At 38.7% G+C, this 23,040-nt stretch overlaps 2 protein-coding genes across 2 annotated transcripts in view; both read right to left on the bottom strand.

Annotated features, from left to right (window-relative positions):
• The window catches only part of si:ch211-266k8.4 (rab GTPase-activating protein 1), a 61,339-nt gene extending 54,947 nt beyond the window's left edge, over positions 1–6,392 (bottom strand). Inside the window, exons 1-7 of the mRNA XM_044356743.1 lie at positions 6,125–6,392; positions 5,356–5,443; positions 5,127–5,234; positions 4,488–4,680; positions 4,073–4,198; positions 2,547–2,670; positions 1,470–1,539 (exon numbers count right to left, since the gene is read on the bottom strand). Of these exons, the coding sequence (XP_044212678.1) occupies positions 1,470–1,539; positions 2,547–2,670; positions 4,073–4,198; positions 4,488–4,680; positions 5,127–5,234; positions 5,356–5,443; positions 6,125–6,279 (864 nt within the window). The 5' untranslated portion in view covers positions 6,280–6,392. The remainder of the gene's footprint in view (positions 1–1,469; positions 1,540–2,546; positions 2,671–4,072; positions 4,199–4,487; positions 4,681–5,126; positions 5,235–5,355; positions 5,444–6,124) is intronic.
• A 521-nt stretch (positions 6,393–6,913) lies between these two features.
• On the bottom strand, positions 6,914–13,093 carry olfml1 (olfactomedin-like 1). The gene is made up of 8 exons (XM_044356745.1): positions 12,574–13,093; positions 10,518–10,621; positions 10,182–10,372; positions 9,826–9,929; positions 8,673–8,864; positions 7,799–7,979; positions 7,549–7,708; positions 6,914–7,339 (listed from the first exon to the last, which is right to left on the bottom strand). The coding sequence occupies exons 1-8, from the start codon at positions 12,700–12,702 to the stop codon at positions 7,183–7,185; spliced, it is 1,218 nt and encodes a 405-aa protein (XP_044212680.1). The 5' UTR covers positions 12,703–13,093; the 3' UTR covers positions 6,914–7,182.
• Positions 13,094–23,040: the final 9,947 nt, after the last annotated feature.

Here is a 23,040-nt window from a genome sequence, read left to right as displayed (position 1 = left end):
TGAAGATACAAAGAGGGTTGACTTGACAAAACCCAACAATGTAGTTGAATGGGTTTCTCAACGGGTTCCCTCAGAGATGTGACAGGGCTTCATGCTCGGCTGCTGCTGATACATACTAATAATCAACCATCAGCTTCCCAGGATCTGATGAACAATGTGTTAGTAATATTTCTACTAATCCTGGTGTATAATGTTGACAGCTTGTAAGAGTGGACGTATGTCTTGCAAAAATAAGATTAAGATATCATGGGTCCCTCATGTTTAAGCCTGGCACCCACGATGCACTCAGCCTCTGTTTGTTCAGGTCTGGTGGGTACAGCACAAGTACAAAAATGTTTTTTTACAGCTCGCTTGCCTTAACTCTGCTGAACAGCTCTGTTACAAAGGAAATGCTGAACTCCGATCTCTAATAGGTGTGTGTGTGTGTGTGTGTGTGTGTGTGTGTGTGTGTGTGTGTGTGTGTGTGTGTGCGCGTGTGTGTGTGCCTCCAAAAGGGCAGCTTTCCTTCGAGACCTGCTGAGTCAATGTGAAGTATAACAAGCCCTTCAAAGACACTTGAGCAGCACAAATGGAAGCATTGCATTAATTAACGTGTACATGCACACTTAGACTGAAGATTTTGAACAAAGGGGAACAAAAGTGCAACTGCAACATTGCGACAACTGCGACAAATGCTCAGGTTCACCGTTTTCAAAATCATAATTTTGAAAATTAGACTTAAACAAGACGAAGAGTTCGCAGCCATGCTAAGCTGCTCTGTGAGGCTGTACTCAGTGGTGCTTTGACCCTCATCAAATGTAGTAGATTGCTTAGATATAGTAGATATCTTTCCTAAACAGAGAAGCTAGCTTAACACTGAGGACAAAGCACTGGCACAGTTGGATTTCTCGGGGCCAGAATATTCAGTTGAAGCGACTCCTTTAATGAGATGTCCCGTTTCATGAGACACCTTTACATTTCCCTCCTTGTTTGCAGCTGTGGTGTTGCATGTCTGAGGTGAGGCTCATTAAATGCACTTGAGTTTTCAGAAAATACTTAAAATAACAGTAGAGACGGAGGGAGAAAATGACACAGCTGTAGGTTTGTGCCCCCCTGTGAAAGCAGTAATACTGCCCACCATGACAAGCCTAGAGCCTCACAGAGTGAATGACAGAAGAGGCCCAGACGATGATGGATACACTACAGTGGCCTCTCGCTCTCAGATGAAGTACTCATCACTTGGCCATATCTGGCCTCAAACACAAATACACGCACACATTTTCAAGACCTTTCTTGTCATTGTAGTTTTCAGGAGCATTTTCCCCTCTGAGGCAATGCTAGTAATTCCAGTACAAACTGAAGCACACAACTTTCTTCATGGTTTTCAGTTTCCCACTTATGATCAGTACCGTGTATAAATTGATTCCTGTTTCTTTGTGTGTCTTATTGCCGAGAATTAAAGAGCATCATCAGGCACTCAAAGTACTCACCAAGTGCCGATAGAGCTTTGGCTTCCTGTGTTTCAGGAACTGGTCAAATACCTTCACCTGATGCTGGATCCTGAACGGACAAGAAAAAACAGAAATGTTTGGTTTAGTGCACCAGTTCATAAAAACACCAGAAATAATGTTTTTATTTGTTTCAGGGACAGATGCAGTTGAAGAAAGTTAGTTTTTGTGGAATTATAAACAGGAATATAAACCATGGTCATATGACAATGAAAACCATCTGTATTACTACAAGGGATTAAATTTAAGACCTTTCTGATGAAACACACACTTATGATGCAAAAGCTACGCAGCTACATGTTGTAATTCTGTTATTCTTGACTAATTAGGATTAGAGCTGAAACAGTGGACTAAACAACTATCTATTGATTGACAGAAAATCAATCTGAAACTATTTTGATAATGGATTCATCATTTCGATAATTTTCAAAGTAAAAATGGCAAAAATTCACTGGTTCCAGATTTTCAAAAGTGAGTATTTTATGGTTTTCTTATGTTTCTATGATAGTAAACTGGATATCTTCCAGTTTTAAACAGCTGGTTGGACTTAACGAGATATGTTAAGATGTCATCAGGGGCTCTGGGAATTTCTGATGGGTGTTTTTTTGCTATTTGTTAACATTCTGTAGACCAAACGATTGATGGAGAAAATAGTCAGTAGATTGTTCCATAATGAAAATAATCGTTAGCTGCAGCCCTAATTAGGATAAATACTTCTGCAGTGATTTTTCAGTTGCCTTTGCCCTTTCCAACATCCTCTTTCTGTCTCATGACTAAAAGTAATCTATTGTTGCACTGCACAATTCAAGAAAAGCAGCTGATTTCTCTGCATCTGTCCTGTTTTTGTACAGTGATCAGATTTGATAATGATTTTATGATAAATTGTACCACAAAAAAACAAAACTTCCTTGATTTTCCTTAATTTTGCACATATCACTGAATGTTGTCATTTGTTGTACACGATATCCAGTAATTTGTAGAATTTCTTAAAACTACTGTACAATCAGTTTATAGTTGTTACATGTTTTTCTTTGTTTGATACATGAGGTGAATTCTTACTTGGTGAGGGTGAGCTCAAACAGTTCGGCCAGATATTTGGGTTTATCCAACAAAGCCGTCAGAGCCCAAAACGCCTCCTCCTCTCCCAACTGCATCAGCAGCACCGCAGCTATGTAGGACATCCCTGTGAGACACACAAATGCACACACACGTTCTTTTTAAAGGAAACACAGAACAGAATGAGGTGATGGTGTTTGATACACAACATCAAAAATATCTAAGACAAACACCCTAAGACTGAGACTCATACAACACTATGAAAATAGCTGAATAGAAGGAGCAGCAGGGTACACCGCTGAGCAGGATGTCAGAGTGTAACCTCAATATGCTTTGTATAGCTAACCATGCATACTGTACCTCATCATCAGTACTACTGTTAAAAGCCAAAAGAAATAGCATGAGGGTATCTTACTTCCTTAATTTGAGAAATTTCCTCTGGGAACAACATACAGGACAAGACATACTGTAATGCAGGGAGATATCGTTGAAAACTGTAAAGCATGAATTTGATAAAAGACAAAAGTTTTATTTGACTGGATTTTAACACCTACTGGTTCTGCCATGATGCAAAAATTAACAACACTTTTTTCCAGAAACAAAGTAATGTAAAAAATGCAAAATACAAATGTTTGCAATCCTTTGGAAAGCATTGCCAAGTATCAAACTTATTTAGGGTTCATCAGGTTTAAGATGATTTTCATACATTTTCTGTATTCTCAGAATATGTCTGATCTTAACCTAATATTTAAGAGACAGAATGGGATATAAAAGCTGCTGATTATCCAGGGTTCCTACAAAAAACTGAATAATAATAAATGGCAAATATCAGATTTCCTAGATGACAAAACATTAAAATATATATTAAAATACATAGGGCTCACAAGTTGTAAATGAAAACTTGTAATTAATAATGTAACAACAAATATATTTCATTAACTGTGCACAGAGCAGAGCTTTCTGCATGAAGAAGTAACTTATTATATCTGTGGTCCCCTGCTTCCATCAAGTGGTCATATTATGTAGTGCAGTTATCTGCAGCACAGAACTAAGTGGGTCCCAAACTCTATCTGTCATGAAGCCCCCTGACGCTAAAATTGACTGCATTTTCATCAACCAGTAACAGTTCTGCAGAAACTAGTACCAAAAGAAGAGATGTACAATGACATAACATGATCAACATGATCAAAAACATGAACTGCACGTTTCCTTTCACACATGCTTCTCGTTAGTTTTCGTTGTGCAAATGAAAACTGCAGGTTAAATTTGAGGGAGTTTTTAAACACAAATGACACAAAGCTCTGCTGCTATACTGTCAACATCAGCTTCTTCATTTTTCTGGATTTGACTGACATGTTTGCTTAATGTGCATCACACATTTGTCTTTTCTTCCCTGTCAGAAGTCTGTCCATGATGTACTTTGCATGTTTTTGGTTGTCTGACTCCATGTAAAGAAGTAGTGATTGGATAATGTTTAAGGCAGAATTTTGTTAAAACCAATAAAACAGTACAACGGTTCAGTAAATTACCTTGGCTGTATCCAACCTGCGGGTTGTATTTGGCGTAGGCAATGAGGACCCTGAAGAGATTAGCTTGACCCTCAATGGCTTCTGGGCTCTCTCCCATCAGAGACCGGTGGGTAGGGAAGGAACGCTCTATAGGACAGGACATATGAGGTACTTTCTATTTTTTCTAACTAAAGTTAGCATGTACCTGTTGTATCAACGTCTAAACCTCCATTGTGTTCATTACGTTACTTCAACCTTAATCTTAGACATTATGCACTTCAAGAATGTAATATGTGTAATCCTAAAAGTCAACATTTAACCATGTTTACAACATTTTGAGCAGAGTCCATTTGAAATTCAGTCCTGACAAGTAGCCAAAATAGCCTCACTTTTAAAAAGTAATTCAACATGACACACTAGGCCTGTTTGAACTCACGCAGGTCGAGGGCGATCTGTCGAAAGAGTGTGATGTCGTCTACAGAGTAGCGGGGTTTGGGGCAGCTGGAGGGCTGCTGATGGTTCAAACCCAGATCGTTCTGAGTCTCGCTCAGTGTGGCGATTGCCGACAGGATGCCGTACTCACTGACACCCAAGTCCACCAGAGGTCCCCGCACCTCTGACAAGCACTTCTGTTGGAGAGAGCACAACAAATTCCCTTGTTGGAAATCAATAAATACTTTTACACACTTCTACTATGAATAAATAATAAAGAGGGATTGTCACTCATAAACATGTTGGATTACCCACCCTGGATTAGTTAAATTACTATAAAAACATGGTTGTGGGTAGTGGTGGGGGAAAGGATGGATAAAAAATCCCAAACAGATGATAAATCAGTGACAGAATACAATATTTTGTTAAATAAGGAAGGCCTAAATTATCAAAATTGACCACTTTTAAATACATTCTACAGCTCTGCATTTAAGCACTGTGAATGCATTCATTTAATTCTGAAAATCACTGCCTCAGTAAAATCTGAAGTAAAATCATAACAAAAGTAAAATAAAGAAATACTAAAACATCTGGTCATACAGTTTAAAAATATTTAGTTTTGACACTTCTTAATGTATTTTACCTGGTAGTTGAAGTCACTGGTTTCTCTCAGGCTGTCAATGGTGAGAAGACACTTCCACACTCTACCTCGCAGGCTCGGAGGAACACCCATCCTGATAAACCGCTCAATCTGAAAACGTGACAAAAGTTTGAATAAAACAAGCTGATTATGTCTCAATTACTGCATAAAAAAACACATTAGCATAACCCGTTAACATCACCTTTTTTGTTGTAGTTAACACAAGTCTCACCTGGCTCTTGCAGATAAAGCTGGATCCATTCCAGTAGCTGAGTAGCTCACACAACTCTTTCACTCTGACTGAGCTCAGCTGGGGGTAGCTGACAGAGACAACACATCATGGTGAGCCTGGACTGATTCATCACTTATAGGAATCTGGCCGATTTAACTTGCATTTTCTGTAAAAACAACTCGTGATACGAAGAGGGATGATCCTCAATAACCACAGTGAGTCTGAGTTGATATATTTATGCAAGTGATGTCAGTCAATACTATCAAGCATCCATGTATATATTTTTTACTACCATGGAAATCATTCCAGTGGTTTGGGGGGGACTTTGCCCAACAGCTTCAGGTGACAGTAACGTTACATAAAACCTAAAGTTAGACATGCAAAAGCTAACGTTACTTATCCACATACAATTCATTTGTGTTGCTTTGAGCTCTAATTTAACAAGAAAAGTCTGAAAAAAATGTTCAGCTCTCAAGTTGGGTTACAGCTTAACTTAAAAGTTAGCGTCCAACTTACCAAGTTAAAGTTTCCCACTTTCTAACAGGCGTATTCTGTATCTGTTAACCTCATTAATTAACAACCAAAGTTATAGAATGAAACAACAGTGTTATCAGTGTAATATTACCCGACTAAAACGTGAATTGAAGCGTTAGTTTGTTCAACTGTACTCAAGTCCTTTAAATGGACAGACAATAAGACAACAGCTAAGCTAACTAACTAAGCTAAAGTATGTTGTCAGGAGCCACAGTAACGTTGCCCTGTCCCGCACCTGTAATCGTGACATCGGTGATGAAGTTTTTGGTCCTTTCTTTTAGTAAGAGCAAAGCCGAATTCATCAAAACGCAAGTTTTCACTGCGTCTTCTAATTGTTGAGCTTCTTCTGCTGGCGTTGCTATTGTTTCTCCCCCTCATAGTTATGAACATACACTTTGTTTGAACACTGTTTAGTCCGTTTCAAAAAATCACAGCAGTCAACCCAGCCGGTTAGCTGCTGCTGTCAAACTCAACGGTCACTCTAGGCCCGCCTCTTTCTGACGTCACCACCAATTGAAAACGGGCGGGATGAGTCACGGTTAAACAAAGAGTGGTGACAGGAAAACATGTCAGCCAATAGCATCGAAGGAGATTATCACACCAGCTAGTGATATCAGTCACAACATAGCTCTAATGTTTACTCTTTAAGGAGCAAGAATATTAGGTGACATACATTGATAAATAGTAAAAGGGACACACTGAAATTACTTCATAAAGATTATAATGTTAGGCTGAACTCAAATGGAACTATGGGAAACTGAGTTTAATTTGCAGAAAAGGTGTCCATATATGAAACATGTCTAACATGCATGATTTTGAATAAATGCGTGATTTAAGGTGCTGCTCGACTTGTGTAAGTTATCCAGGAAGTGTTTTAGTAAGCAAAAAGAGCATGGGCTGTCACAGGACTATGTTACAAGTATTTTATCTGCCAGCTTTTCAGAAAAAAATCAATTAAATTTGGATCATCTAGCCTGTTTCAAATATCAAAAATCAGTTGTGGGCAATTTCATGACAATTAAAATGACACTTTAATGCTCTTTATTGTGGTGATACAACATATATATACAAGACCTACATAAGTCAAGTTGGTTTGATATGATCTTTATGTCTATAGTGATAATGCGATAAAGGCAGCGCTAGCAAAGAACCATGAATGACAGTGCAGTATAAGATACTCAACCGTAACTTCACTAAATGTATGCTTTTACAAACTATGTGTAACTATTGCATAATATGGGATTATTTTTGAAGTGATAGCACATGTTTTAAAAAACTCTTTAGATATCATCATCATTCAGCAGTAACTTTGTTGTTCTTGCTTGTCTCCACTTTGTATATTGTCTGGTAGCCATCGTCCCAGGCATACAGCTGTTTGTCTCGGGGGTGGTAGTAGATGCTGCTGTGGCTTGTGTAGCGCTTTGGGAAGAACAGCACAGGACTCTCATCACTGTAGATGGATAGCACAACAAAAGAGAACAATTGTTGGGAAAGGGATCATGTGGTTGCAAAGTGTATTTGTGAATCTGCAGGAAGTGTCTGTTCAGCACTAAAATCATAATTTAAAATCTTGTTTACCAGCAGGTTAATCCTAAGAGTGCACGTGTGTGTGTGTGTCTGTGTCTGTAGGCTATCTTGTGTGTCAGTGTATAATCCAACCTGTGGATGGTGTCATGGATGTCATAGAGACACTGTATGGTGGAGCGTCCTCCGTAACGTGTGTTGTAGACCACATAGAGGGTCCCACATATTAGGAAAGCTCCTTCAGCATCTCGGCTTTTACACTGCGTATCCCAGGTATACTCTACAGCCAAGGTTCCTGTGATAGAGACAAATAAATACTGTATGGTAATTATTTATGAGGCTAGGTTATGTTTGTGCACGTGTATGTGGGGATAATGCTCTCTACCTTTATCCATTTTGGCAATGACCAGGTTGCCTCCGTATTCAGGGTCAGCATGAATGACCCAGAGGCCAAGTTCATCCACAGCCAGGTCCAGGTAGGTGTTGGGGTTCAGGCTGTAGACTGGGATACGACCTGCTCCTGGGATAAGTGTGCTGTCCACCACTGACCCATTCAACAGGTCTACCTTTATTAGATTGAAACAAAAAAAAAAAAATAGAGAAATTCAGAAATGCTCATCATTATTGTTTTGATTTCTTTGTTCAGTTGTGTTATATGTCTTCTAGGCATAGGAAATGTGTGAATAATCATCTATATATAGCAACCAGACTAGGAAAAAAATAATCCTGATAAAAATACAATATAATACTATGTTTAGGCTATGTGGATATGGGTGTATTGTCAATAGCATATGTTATTTTAACCTATGTTATTTTAGCAATAATATCTGCTCCAAAATACTCAAAGTATATATCGAGGAAAGACAGGTCAGTTTACTGGAACACAATTGTGTCTTTTGGCATTGTTAACTCGTTGACGTCAGCTAAAACAGCAAAGCAAAGGAAATAGGACAGAAATCAACTCCCTATTGACTAAGCTCCTTTGAAAGGATCAGCTTCTAGCCAAAAGCTGCACTGCAAGTCACTGTTATGAAGTCAGAGTGCCAAATCTCAGAAATGCAATCAGTGGTCAGTAACGTAACTCAGTGACTGTTGCCAAGCAATGTGAACTTTCAGCATGACCACTGAATAAACTATGTGCTATCCATACAGCCCCCTTTTACACCTTACAAACACAGTGCAAGTCAACACAGAAAAGCCTTAATGGGAAACACACATATACAGTATTAGCCTTTCATTATTTTACTTCAGTCACACACCTTAAGTATCTGGTTGGGTGTATCTGCCTTGTGGTAGAAGAGGAATCCTTTGTAGACCACGTGACCTGTCCCCTGCCAGGGGAAAGGTAGCTGCACCACCTTAGCTGGTGGTGTGGTGGTCCTCTCTGAGAAGCTTCGCAGAGAAACGTACTCCAGGAGAGTGTTGTTACGAATTCCACTGAGCAGGTAGACCTGAAAGATTTAAAAGTTTGACAAGCTGAGAAGTGAGTGAAAATTATATTGTGGAACTCAATTTTTACATTCCATTCTTGGTTTTTATGTAATGATATTGTTAATCTGTGGTGTTTATGCAATTATCATATCTGCTGCTTTTATATTAGATTTCTTTCTTTCTTCTTTCTTGTTCTTTGATTCTGAGTAATTTACACAAAAATCTGACATTTAACCCTTGCTTTTTTAAATAGTAAAAACAACCATCAAATCTTCTTACAATTCAACCATCAAAGTTTTGTATGATTTTAGAGATATCCACAGGAACAGGAACAGGAAAAATACCTCTCTAATCTGTGAAAATGGGCCTAAAAATGTATGATTTTTAACTTGAGTTTTCTGGGTGGTTTTGCATCTGTTTCAGTAAAATGATACATTGAACATGGCAAAAGCACACTGCTGCCAATCATTGATATCCCAACATAGCTGGCAGTATTGATTTTTCTGCCTCTTAAGGGCAGCAGAACAAGCTGTAAACATAACATTAGCACATTATCATTGTATGAAGTTGATATGACAAACATGTTACCAAACTGTTGCTGTTCATTTGGAGTTGCATTTCTGTCTACCTAACAAATGTAAGCCCAATATTCACTCTCCTTTTAGTTCTGTTTTGGTCTCCAGAATTCCTGAAGGATCTGGCTCTTTATCTACTAAACTAACTCACATTACCCAATGTCACATTGTATTATAAAAATATTGATCAGTGCATCTTTACAAATAAAGAATGGATGTGCTGATCTTGGATGAATTAGCCTCATGAAATACTATTAATTTTGTGAATGTTTAGTGATCCTCCCTCAGCAACCCCATGCTAAGACTAAAATAAGCACCGGCTGCTCAGAAAGGAAAACAGCTGTCTCTCTATTGCAAACAGTCCACTATTATTGTAATTATGTAGTCTAAAAAAAAAGAAGCAGACCTTAGCTGATCCTCCAGAGGGGTCCTTGAACCAGGAACCATAGGTGTCTCCTGCCCTCTTCACAATCTTGAGAGACTTGATTTGACTCAGAGCTGTGCTGCAGTCTGGAGGTGTTTGAGGAGAAGAGTATGAATGAATAGGTTTTTATTCAACTGTTGTACAATGTTAATGCATTTTTTGTCTCCTTTTCTGTTTATCTGGCTTTCATTTTTTGTCTCTGCACTTTTAATATATATTCTTTTACTTTTCTCCTCCTCTTCTGCCAAAGCCTTGACCACCAGACAGATAACGCTGCAACCATTATCAGTGCTGCCCACATACACTCACACTGTACACTGTGCAGGCATATTTCCTACCATTCTCCATTTTGATCTTGGCTTTCTTCTTTAGCTGGTCTAGTTCCGCAGCCTTTATCTGTTGTTCAAGCAGTGCCTCTTCCATCTCGATGTCAGACTGGGTGGGGATCTTGTTTTCTAGATACTCCAACTCCCTCTCCACCCGTTCTACACGCACAGACACACTGTCCATCTGGTTCTTCACCTCCGATCTATGGAATAAAACACTTCTCATTTCATGTACCATATCTTTAAGTATTGTTTCTTTATTCAGTCACATACTGGTTCATTCATTCATTCTTGCTATTGTTGAGTATTTGGGACAACTGGTCAAAGGTAGACTTCAGACAGGCCTACCTCAGGACACTGATAGTGGACAGATAACCCCTCATTTCAGAGGAGAGGTCATAGGTCTTCTGGGTGAAGCTCATTGTGTTTTGCTCACATTGGTTCAGACGCTCCTGATGTCATTGAAACAGAGAAAAGTTTTATGAATACAGAATGAAAGTGAAAAAAAATTACTTTTGAAAGACGTTCTGTCTTTTACAAATGTGAAGACAAATTCATAAACAATAAAACACACACTTGTTCATTTCCTTACACAAGGGCTTTGCTGCTACAGCCTTCCTTGGTCTGTGGTATGACCACTACTGTAGCTTATCTTAGCTATTGTTGGCTAATGTTAGCCAACTTTAGTTAAATATTACAGTATAACAGATATAATGAGTCAATTCACTGACTTAAATTTGTTTTCCTCTCTTCTTGTGCTACTGTTAAACTATGTGTTAGCATTATTGTGAATGGCAGCTCCAAAAGTCAAGTGGACTTGCTTAAAGGACAGGTTCACAATATTTAAAACAACAGTCAGGGGCCCAAATGACATTGAAATGTTTTTTTTTTTTTTTTTTTGCTGTAATCATTCCTCCTGTTCATACTGACCATTAGAAGATCCCTTCATAATGCACTTACATTGTAAATGATGGGGGACAAAAGTGGACACAGTCCTCCTTCTGTGCAAAAATATATTTATAAGGTTATCTGAGGCTAATATGAAGCTTCAACCGTCCGAATGAGTCAAATCATATAGATATCCTAGACATAATAATTTGATGCTAAAAAGACTGTAAATGTGGCAGATACCCACTTGATATGACTAACTCAGACTGCTGAAGCTTCAGATACACTTTTAAATGCATTTTTGCACTAAATGACTGTATGTACACACTGTGGCCTCCATCACTTACATTGAAAGCACTTGAAGGGGATCTTTTAAATAGTAAATGGCAAAATGGTAAATGGACTGCACTTATATAGCGCCTTTCTAGTCTTCCAACCACTCAAAGCGCTTTTTCACTACAAGCCTCATTCACCCATTCACACACACACATTCATACACTGATGGCAGGGGCTGCCATGCAAGGTGCCAACCTGTGCATCAGTAATAACCAGAATGAACAGGAGGAATGATTACAGCGAGCCAAACCTCTTTCACTGTTCATATGAACACCTGACTGTTGTTTTAAGACAGACTTTAAAAATTGTGTACTTATCCTTCAAGTAGAAACATGGAATTCTCTGGCACAATTTGACTCTTAACTTTTGAATGATAAAATTATACCATTTTCCTCTGAAAAGTGAAAAGCCTTGGAACTCTGAGGAAATGAGACACATCATTGCTTAATTCAATACACCCAGTGATTTTGCTGTCACAGCCTTAATTAGTTTCATATGGCCTGTAGTTTATGGTAGCTAATGGTAGCTAATGTTAGCAAACTCTAGCTAAATAATAATGTAACTAACATTACTGTGTCAGTTCACTGACTTCATGACACCTCTCCTCTTGTGCTACAATTAAACTACGTTTTAACATTTAGTATCATCGGTTAATTGTCATTGTTCAGCAATCTCACTCTAAAACATGAACCACTGCTGAGGTTAATGATCAGGCTAGTACCTAAAAGCTCTCTAAAATTAAGTGCATTATAGTACTACACTGAGACATACATACTTTGTAACTCTACAGTTCAGACATACAGTACATATTCACAGCTATTTTCTACAGATTCAACCTAGTTTTGGTGAAACAAGAGGACATTGTAAAAGCAGTGGATGCCAGCAATGTTGCAGCCAGATGATCTAACATGGTGTAAACTTCATTTTCTGAGTCATGACTCTTTTGGTGCTGCTGTTTCTAACATCAAAGCAAGAAAAGTTGACAGTATTACAGAGCAGTGTAGTTGTGGAAAAACAGAATATAAAGGTTCATGCATCAGTAACTAACATGAAAAGCAACAGTAAGAGCTGTTAGAGTGGTTAGGAGTGTTAGAGGTCATAGTACTAACATAATATTTCCTTTGAGACTGGAATGACGCGGTCATGTCCTTTCCATCCTGCAAGTGCAGCGGCCACTTACCTCCATCTGAGATAGTCTCCTCTCCATGTACTGAATTATAAAGGCATCCTGTGGGGAACCCTGGCTCTGGACTGAAGTCACAGTCAGACACAAAGTTAAGAGAAAGGCAGGAACCACTCTGCCTGACATGACTAGCACTTCTTTCAGTAACTCAGCACTGAAAACTTCTGCAGCGACGACTTCTCTTTCAGTGATGATGAGACCTTTTCCTGTATTTCTGAAACAGTCCTGCAGTGTGCAACCCACTAAGACAGCCTTCCACTCTGAAAATAAGCCAAAAGAAAAAAAAAAAAAAGATCAATTCATGTGGCTTCAGTCACAGTTTACAACAGTCTTGCTGTGTTGAAAGGAGTCCTTGATGGTCCATTAAAAGCTGAACATGCTACTTCCTCCTACTGCGTTTAGAAAGTGTTTCAGTCCTGTTCAGAGTTGTAACTCCAGAACGTTCTGCCTTGTTTCTCTAATCAGTTGTTGCTCCAGTGGGTTTTGGATCCAAATGAACTTCACCCACACTCTCTCCCAGCCCCCCTTTCTCCTAGTCTGTCTCTCTACCTCCTTCCCTCCCACCCTTCCCCTCTCTGGATTTTGGAGTTTGTGCATTTAAGGTATGAGAGAGAAACCAAGAGTGAGGGGGATTAAAGACAGAAAGAGTTACACACAACCAAGACAAGTCCATAGCCTATTGGTCAGTCCTGCGTTGTGTTATTGTAATACTCCCCAGATGGTTCACTGACACGTCCTCAGTTCTCAGGCAGAGCAGAAGCTGTTCAATAAAAGTTGTTAACTAGGTTGCGTACAGTAACAGGATCAGGATCAGTTACTATGTCAAAGCTACACAGTTGATGATATTAAAACCAGGAAAACTGTTTAATTGACCTACAAAAGCACACTCACACAGTCTACACAAGTATGTTGTTATCTTGAAAGACAGAAAGGGTGTTTCCACCAGCAGGACTACAGGTTTAATTTTGATATTACATAATAAACCCACAAAACAAATATTATATAGTTGCCTTGTAATTTCTTTGCTCCTAATTCTAGACTAGGATGTTAAAGACATGTTATTATCTAATGTCATTATCATTATAACCTCCCAAAGTAATGGCTATTCTGAAACTGATTGAAGGATGAATACTGACAGTTAGAAATAGTTTAATAAAAAGTATAAACAGATCTCTGACTCAGTAAATCCAAGTTTGAACATTTTTTGGCAGTGTGGTTTCCTGGCCTTATGATCGTTCTTGGTGATCCAAATCATATTCTGACTGATTTAGGTCCAAAGGTTGTCACTGCCATTATGGATAGCTCTCAGTCCTGCCATTTTATCTCCATCTGGTGCTTTTTAGAGCCGCCTGGGCCTGTTTCCTGGGCTTTTTTTGTTATGACAGACAACATCTGGCTGTCAGCTTTAAGCACTGTGGTAGTGCATATTAAACACAGAGCTGCAGAGTGGCAACCAAATGTGAACAAGACAAGGACAATAGAGGATAAGACAAAAACATGCTAACAAAACAACATACTGTATATCCCATCTTCTTAACGTCCTCTGTTGAGATCTGCAGTATTTTATCTTTCTTTAGGCCTCTGCAGTTATAGCAGGTTTCTGTCAGAAGATGGCGCCACATCATAACAGGAGCACTACTACACACTACAACATAATACAATCTTATATTATCAGGCTTTACTATGTCACCCCCCACAGCCAACCACTGCCCCCACCACTTTAAATGTGGTCTGTAATTATAGCCTACTGCTAAATCCACTTTGGGGTGCAGTGGTAGTAATGCAGGAGGAAAACAAGAAGGAACTTTGAGAAACCAAGTTCATGATCAGAAATGTACTCTCTGCTGGGGCTCCTAACCTTTTTGGCTTGCATCCACTTACAACAAAACATTGTTTATGTGTGACTCCAAACCAATCTGTTTGAGTCCTGTGCAGTTCAACCAAAGTGATTTTCTCTTCTCAAATGGTTTTATTTGAACAATATCTCGCAGCCTGAAAAAGTAAAACTATCCACTATCTGGCTGAAGAAAAGGAATGATTAGAAAAGTCAGAAAAAAATAAACATCATTTTATGTAGAGGAAATATGTTTATGATTGTCACTCATCCTGTTAAGTATTTTATTTTGGAGTGTCTTTTGTTAGGTCCCAACTGGTAGACTTTGCTTAAAAAATTAAATTAAAATAAAAAATCAGCAGTCTAAAAGCCTGGTCTTGCAGCAGAATGTACTTAAAGTACCAATTATGCAGCATGGCAGCTGTCAGTGTTATATTATTACTTTATTGGATCATTGATATCTGAGCATTATCATGGTGCATTAAATGCATTAAGTGTATTAAGTGGCGCTTTAATGTTGTAGTTGGTTGTGGTGGAGCTTATTTTAATTGCTTCAGATACTACTTGGTAACAATGCACCATAAAACATAAACTGATTTACATTTCTTATGTAAAATTTTAATCTGTAAATACTGTAGCTATCAAATAAATGTAGCAAAAAGTACAATATTTAGTAGAATTGTAACATAACATAAAATGGAATAATAATATTGTGCAGAAGCACAGTACTTGAGTAAACTGATGCTCTATGTAGATTAAAAGACTGAAGGTCTTTATTCAGTGTTGCCTTCTCCTGCCTAGTTTGACGGCTAATCATGGAAATACAAAAGAGGAGCTACATTGCATTTCATTTCAGTGAAGCTGTAACTATTTGACCATCAGGTCAAGAGATCTATACCTAATTAATCTTACCTGTGGTAGTCTATACCCAGCATAAAATATAAAATTGTGCGTTACGTTGCTATTTACTGTAAAGCATCTTCTGCAATCTAAATACCTGTTCAACTGAGTACTGAACAATAATACGGTAAGCATTTGTTTTCCATGAGGAATGTACCTGAGGTAAGGTAAGATAAGGATTTTAACTTGTTTCAGGTTATCAGATAACCACCACCTTCAATGTTCTAGCTGCGTACTACACACACTTGTGTGCACACATGCTCCAACCACACACAGACACACACACGCACACACACACACACACACACACACACAATGAGATGTAACCTCATGAAAGATTCATTACAATTTGTGGAGGAGACCTATAAAATATCCATAGAGTCTCAGTGAGACATCTCACTGGGTTCACATTCAGGAATGACAGCAGTAATCCCAAGAGCTTTGTGTGTGTCCATGATTCTGTATTTATGACTATGTTTGCACATTTGTTTGAGTCAGTGTGTTTACATTAAATAAAACTAAAAAGATGTTTGTCTCTGTGTGCGTGTATGCATGTAACTGTCTCTGTGTGAGTGTAAGTGCATAACAGTTAATATACACGGATGTGTGTGTATGCATGTGTGTGTGTGTGTTGAGTGATTGAGTGAGTGATGCCAGCTTCCCACCACCCTCTGTCTCTTGACCTTTCCTGCCAGTCTTTGTGTTTGGCAGATGATGAGGTTTTAATGCCAACCAGTGCAGACAGGTTCCGCCTGGAGACAGCTGACTCTGTAGAGGCTTTACATGTGGAGGACAGAAAGTGAAAAAATCTGTCCATCATCATACACATAGATGGCAACATATGCACTGAATTATTTCCTGTAGGGTGCCGGATATAGCTCTTAAACATAAATGTTTTTTTATAAGACATAGTTGTTAATACACCTGACATGTTCTACTGGCTGCAATGGCCAGTTTGAGAGTTACTGTGCGGAGCCAATTACATCAGACTGCAGCAGCCCTGAGTGATCAAAATCTGAATGGGGACTGTCAGGAAACCAAGAAAGTTTATATATGGGAATGAAAACAGGTTTAGCTCAGTTAAAAATGCCCTGGTCTCCCATAGACTGTGGTGCCTGAGCTAAATGTTATTTTATTGATTCGACTTTCGATTTTAAGGTCAGACTTTGATTTGATTTAAACTTTTTTTTCCAACACTGACGACTATGCCATCGTTGGACTATTGATTTTTGATTTGTAAAGATCAAGAGAATATTGATTTTATGCCCTGACTATTGTCATTTACATGTTCATATTCTTTTAAAAAAAATAGGCTACATGGTATCAAGTGTGATATAAGTGTCATATTTTTAGGAAATGTATCACACTAAGTCCATATGGTCAAATTTAAAGAATTTATTTAAAATGTAATAACAATAACTTATTTCACCAATCAATTGGGAACAAAATGTTAAACACAAAAACAAAAAGAAGAGCCACTAGACAGCGGAAGGTTAGTTTACAACAACAGCTTGAGTTTCCTCACCTGTGGCCACCAGGATTAATCCTGGTGGCTCTTTGCAGGTGAGGAAACTAAGTGTAAGTGTTGCACTTTTTAGACGGTCCCTGCGCACTCGTCTCACAGCCGGCTGTACATAGAGACCAACGTTATTGGTCCAGCTCAGAGGACGGCTTGTTTAGGTGAAAATTATAGCCCGTTGTCTACCTTACTAATGTAGGAAAGAGGCGTCATGCGCAGCGCCGGACATGAGCAAGTAGGGAAAGAAAAAAAATACAGGGAGAATCACAGATCCTGCTTTTGATTTTGAAGGTCAAAATCGAACACTCTTTTAAATTAATTTTCAATTTAGAATCAGAATCGTGACATCCCTACAATGTAATGTTATTGATAATCTCTCCACACGATAACATTGGTAATATTAATTGGTAATAAAAACAATGAACAACAACAGATGACCGTACTGCTTTGTCTCCTGTCTCTGTAACTGACAGTAAACCACTGTAGCGTTATTGTCTCTGCTGTAGTCAGACATCAGATAAACAAGCCACGCCAGGCTTTGTCTGATGAACAGTAGACACGGCTGTGCATGATGTAACTCAGTAAATAAATGATAATGTAACTCAGTAATATTTGAAGTGTGAGTTATATAAATGACCTGTGTTGGAACTCTAGACCTTGTTGTCTGAGCTGTCAGAAACTGACCTGGAATCTTTCCAGACTGATACTGACACAAGACAGAAGAGTTAGTTTGTTTTTCCTTTTTTGGAATACACGTGCACACTGAGATTTCACTAAGTTATTGACCTTTTCCACAGAAAAGCGTTATTTGACATTTTATTTCTCTCATGCTTACACCCTGCCCCTCATCTTCTGTCTCCTGTATTCTGATAACAGGCTGCAGGTTCAATAAATCAGATTTCTTTAGTTCTGCCTCTCTCTGCCTGAAATCAGCGCTGAAGAACTATGATGCAGCATGTGGAGCAGCAGGACTGATTGATGTTTGTGAATGAATTGATGTATTTTACATCTGTGCTTATATTTTTGCTTGATAAAAGCAGAGTCACAGACAGCAGGATGAAGTAGCAGCAGCTGGAGCTACAGAAACAGCAGATACCTGCACAGCCTTCTCATCATCACTTCTAACCGTCAGCAGTGGCCTTCACTCAGGCCTCTAATCTTCCAGGTCTGATGGCTCCAGGATGAAGATAGCACACAGGGTCAGTACATAGTTTCAGTTCAGCATCATGCTTTTGCCACAGCTGATCTGTACTGATGAGTGCCAGTAATCTTACTGTGCTGTGCATAGGAGAACCTTTCTGAATTAAAAGGTTCTCTGTGTTTACAGCGAATGGATATGTCTATGACTCTGTGACATCATCAGGGGATCTGGATCAATGGGCTTGATGCTGCTTGTCAAGTAAATATGCACTTGTAAGTTGTTTTTAGTTAAGTAATGTTTATTTTAATTGTCTGTTTTTTGTCTCGTTTGTTAGCAGTGCTGACTGTGAAAGAGGATTCTCTGAAATGAACAATATAATAACGCCACTACGGACACAACTACAAATCAGTAAGGTCTCAGCACTGATGTTCATTTCTTGGTTGGGGGTTGGGCCTCCTTTGAACCAGTGGGATCCAGAAAATATGTCAAGAAATGGGTGCTTAAAAGAAGGTCAGCTGATCACATAACCTGTCAACAAAGAAAACAAGTCCACTAGAGCTCAGAATACAAATCAATTTGGGAGATATTTTGAGGTGGGTAATTTTTACCGCTCAGCGCTACACCGGATCTTCCACCTGCCAAATCCCACTTTAACCCCTGCAGACAACTGGAGAGAACTAGAGAGAAGTAAATAGGAGAAATAGAGATAGAGAGAGGGCTGTAACAATTATACTGTTATATTTGTTAGTTATTATTATTCATCCATATTGAGTGAACAGACAATCTTGCTGTGGATTTCTACCAACTCTGGTTTGTAGAATGCTTGTGATGTTGCTGTCAGTTTTTAACAATCCAGATCAGATTTTATGATGCCAATACAGCACATTAATCTAACTGAATTAACGCTCATAGAGCTAGGCCGTCAAACTGACAGCTGGTATTTGTATTCAGCTCTAGTAAGGCCTGACAGTATCAAGTAGACATTAGACAGTGATGTAGATAGATGCATAAAAAGAGAGATAGGTAAGGCAGGAGAGAATGGAGGGAAGACATGTAGAGATGACATTTCCATATCAAGGGTGGATAGACAGGTGAAAAGAGAGACAATGAAAAGGAGAAACCAGAACAAGGCAGACCTTTTCTCCTTCTCCTTCATTATCTCCCTACTCATGTCTCCTCATCTAAAGCTTTATACGTCACTTCATCTTTCCCATTACATAAAGCTACATGTGCAATATCTGCTGTCATAGTTCCCCATGTGTCTAACATGGTTTCACAATCGCTCTCTGACCTTCCTTCTCGGTTCCCTCCCTCTCTTGCTCTCTTTATCTCTCTGTGGGTCGCCTGACTTCCCGCAGTCCGACTCTTTAAAATTTTCATTACTAGGATGCTCCCTGGTGCAGGAGGCCAAGGTGAATGCCAAGTCAACCCCAGGTATAGAAATTAATTAGCTTTTATTCAAGCACAATTTATTGTTACTTCACTGAGGCATTTCCATTGTCAGGAACCTCAGCCTTTCCGTTCCTTATATTTCAAAGCAAATTACTCTCATCTACATTTGCATTTGTTAGTCAGGAGCTATGTTTTGCATACATATACATGAAAATGTGAAACCTTGTGAAGACAAAATTAGAACAAACATAAGAAGATCACAACTAGGTTAATCCTTCAAAGAGAGAACATTTCTAAACACTTGCATGCAAGAATATCCAGTCAACATTAGGTTTAAGATATGCAAGATATATAACCTATTCTTTCTCTCTTGTTCCTGTATACTCTTTTTTTTTTTTTAAAGATTAACACAGATGTGTCTCCAACCTGTGAAATCTTGTTGTCCCTCACATCCTGTTTTATTTATATTTGCTGTGTGCAAATGGGAAAATCATTTTCCACTGAATCTTCTGGAAAATTACTGTTTTTTATTTGTTTTTTTCCCCACTTGTGTAAGGTTTCACTCGGACTGCTTCTGTCTGACAGACTCTCAGTGGAGAGACTGTATTATACAGTTAGGAATGTGAATGAAAGCTACAATTGTACAATCAAAACTGAATATTTTTCAAACAAGGGGTTCAAATGATCACTTTTAGTATTTAAAGCTGCACAAATCAATATTTTTATATCAACAATGCATCAAATGACTGAGTGTAATGTGCGAGTAACACCAAACTCTGCAGTTCCCCAACCAAAACAATGAGCTCATAGACGCTAAAATGCTCTAAAGAACATTGTAGCATCTTTCAGCTCATTGTTTTGGTTTTACAGCCTACAGCTTCACTGTTTTGGTTCACTCCCTGCCTCATGTACAGCAGCAGCAGAGAAAAATCTCTAATAAACCCAGCCCACAGTCAGACAGAAATAAAGAGTCAGATATTTCCAATAAGAGTTGGTTGAAACCAAAACAGAGCTAAAAGGAGTTGAATATTAGACTTAAATTTGTCAGATGGACAGAAACACACCTCCAAATGAATGCTAATGTTCCTGTGTGTCTGCTAAATGTTTGATGCTTAGGCAACATGTTCAACTACCTCTACCTTTGTTAGAAAGTAACATGTCAACATAATGTTTTTACTTTGTTGCGCTGCCCCCAATTCGCCAAAAAAAGTAAATACAATTAATGTAGCTATAAAGAAAAAACATGCATTTCTACAGTACGAGATACACTATTACCTTCAAGCACTATGGTTCCACATGATAAAAGGACTAATATGATTAAGCTTCTTTAGGATAATTAATGTCCAAGGCATAACAACTGAATAAGAAATAAACAAGGACTTTCTCAGACAGGAAATACAGTTGCTTATTCCAGGCAGGGGAGGGAGAAGGCATGAACCTTATTTGAGAAGTCACCAATGGGATCATTCATCATTGTAGCTGAACATTTCCATGCAATCATCTATTATGCCAGAAAAAAGGACAGACACAATAATGAAACAGACCAAAAGATTTTTAATCATAAGTCACCTTACTTTAATATACATTACTTATACAAAAAGATGTTTTGGCACATGTGACGTAGTTCATGTTTTGGGTTTTATGAATGCTTGCACCGGAAGAAGTGTTTGTCTGCCTGCAAGGCTGAATTCAGGGAAAAGAAACACCTAGTTTACAGCTCTGGGACTTCCTGCCTTCAGAGCTGTCTGTGGTGCTGAAAGAAATGACCTATAGCGAACATTCGAAAGTCATTAATCACACCACTATTGTACTGACCTGTTATTTGCATACAGTGTGTGTAGCCCACCTCATGTGAACCTTGCCGATTCCCTTATCAAGCGGACATTTTCCCCCTTGACTGCCACTGGTTAGATTTGCCCTGTTTACAGCACCATTATTGTAAACTCTTGACATGTAAGTGCTAAAACCTCAAAGTTGTGGGACACCAGCGCTAGTGTATCTGTCACAAATGGTCACAACATTTTTGGTGCTGCTTAAATCATATGCCATGTCTATTCTATTGTTTCGCACCATGAGTGAACTTCTTGACACTCTGCTTTTAACGTTTTAGCTGTCTAGAGGGGCAAGTGGGCTGTGTACATGGAGAGCTGTACTTTAAAAAGTGCACACAGTGTATGCATTTAATTATTTTTGGAAACAGGGAATTCCCATCGTGCTGTTTTCTTTTTACTGTATCCGTTTCTAAGCGATGTTTCCCCCTCCCTTGTCTCCTCCATGTGCGCCCTCCATTTCCCCAAATGTGAGATGGTTTGAAGCAACACCTCCAGTTGTGAGCTCTACAGAGATCAGGCTCTAAAAGCACGGGAAACATCAGACATGCATTAGGAGTGAACAGGATTATGTCATACAGCTATTAATATTAGAAACCTTCAGCACATTGCTGTGTGCTGAGAACAAGTAGTGCTGGAGGAAGTGATCTCTGATCACCAAGTGGAAGCTTAGAAATACTGCTTTTTTGAACAAATCGTTTTTCAATCAGTTGACAAACAAAAGAAAAATAAATGTTGGAACACAGAGTAACTGGTAAATGATTGCAGGGCTCTTAGGGGACTAGATTGTAAGTTTTGTATGATGAGTAGTACGTGTGTTCTGAGGGCTTTGAAGAACAAAGAATTCCACTGTCCGTGCAGTGATGAAGGACATTAGTTGCTATAGAGACAAGAGCGAGGTGTATAAGTGTACAGGTGAAGGAATGTACTGGTAAGGTCACATCACAACACACTTTACCACACACACACACACACAAAGGCAGCCATGGGCATGGACAGCAACACACATTTGGGAGCTTTATTGGCTGACCTTTTTAGCACTTCAGAAAGCTGCAAAACACATTGTGAGAGACAAAACACCTTTTGCAGAGAAATAAAGGTTGCTTCCAGGCTTTGACATCTAATTGGGAACAGAAAGCTTTTTCTTCTCACCTTACAGAACACCGACTTAAGTTCATTACGCTGATTATGTTCTGCAAGCCTGAAATATCTGTGGATAATGCCTCCTGACAATGCAAAGCAGTACATTGTTTAAAGGATAATTCCAATTTATTACAACTAGGGTCTTATTTTAATTTAATTTTAATTATAAACTTTGACTTCCCCTTCCATAGTTGATAACACATACAGCTGGTTGAACACCTGGGTCCTCTGGTGCAGTCACAATTACCTGGAGCTAAAGACATTCAGAACTCCCTGCCATACTTAACAGCAGTGTGTAGGTTGTGAAAACCTCCCAGTACCTGTGTTGGAACATCTGCATAGTCATAACAAAAGACCCAACACAGGATGGTAAGGACGCCATGGAACACTGTACGCTTAAACTACAGAACATAAGAATAGTTCCTTTAAACATGCTATAACCCTCATGAAGGAGTAAATCAGTTATGTAATGTCCAAACAAGGATCAGCTAACTCTAACCCTAACCCTTTTTCTGACAGGTGTTTCTAATATTTTGTGGATTCCATTTATCATATATATCAACCTGTATACAGTACAGTATAGACTGTTTGTGTTCCAGCTCTTGTCTGTAATAGCTGTAAGTTTAAGTTTGCTTGTTTAACATGTGTAGAAATTTCTCAATATTTAAGTATTTAAGTATTGAGAGCTATAGAAAACCTGGGTAAA

This window comes from Thunnus albacares, chromosome 7, assembly GCF_914725855.1.
Source record: "Thunnus albacares chromosome 7, fThuAlb1.1, whole genome shotgun sequence".
In the NCBI taxonomy this organism is placed as follows: Eukaryota; Metazoa; Chordata; class Actinopteri; order Scombriformes; family Scombridae; genus Thunnus; species Thunnus albacares.
Note: the sequence above shows the minus strand (reverse complement) of the source record. Positions and strands in the feature narration are given on the sequence as shown.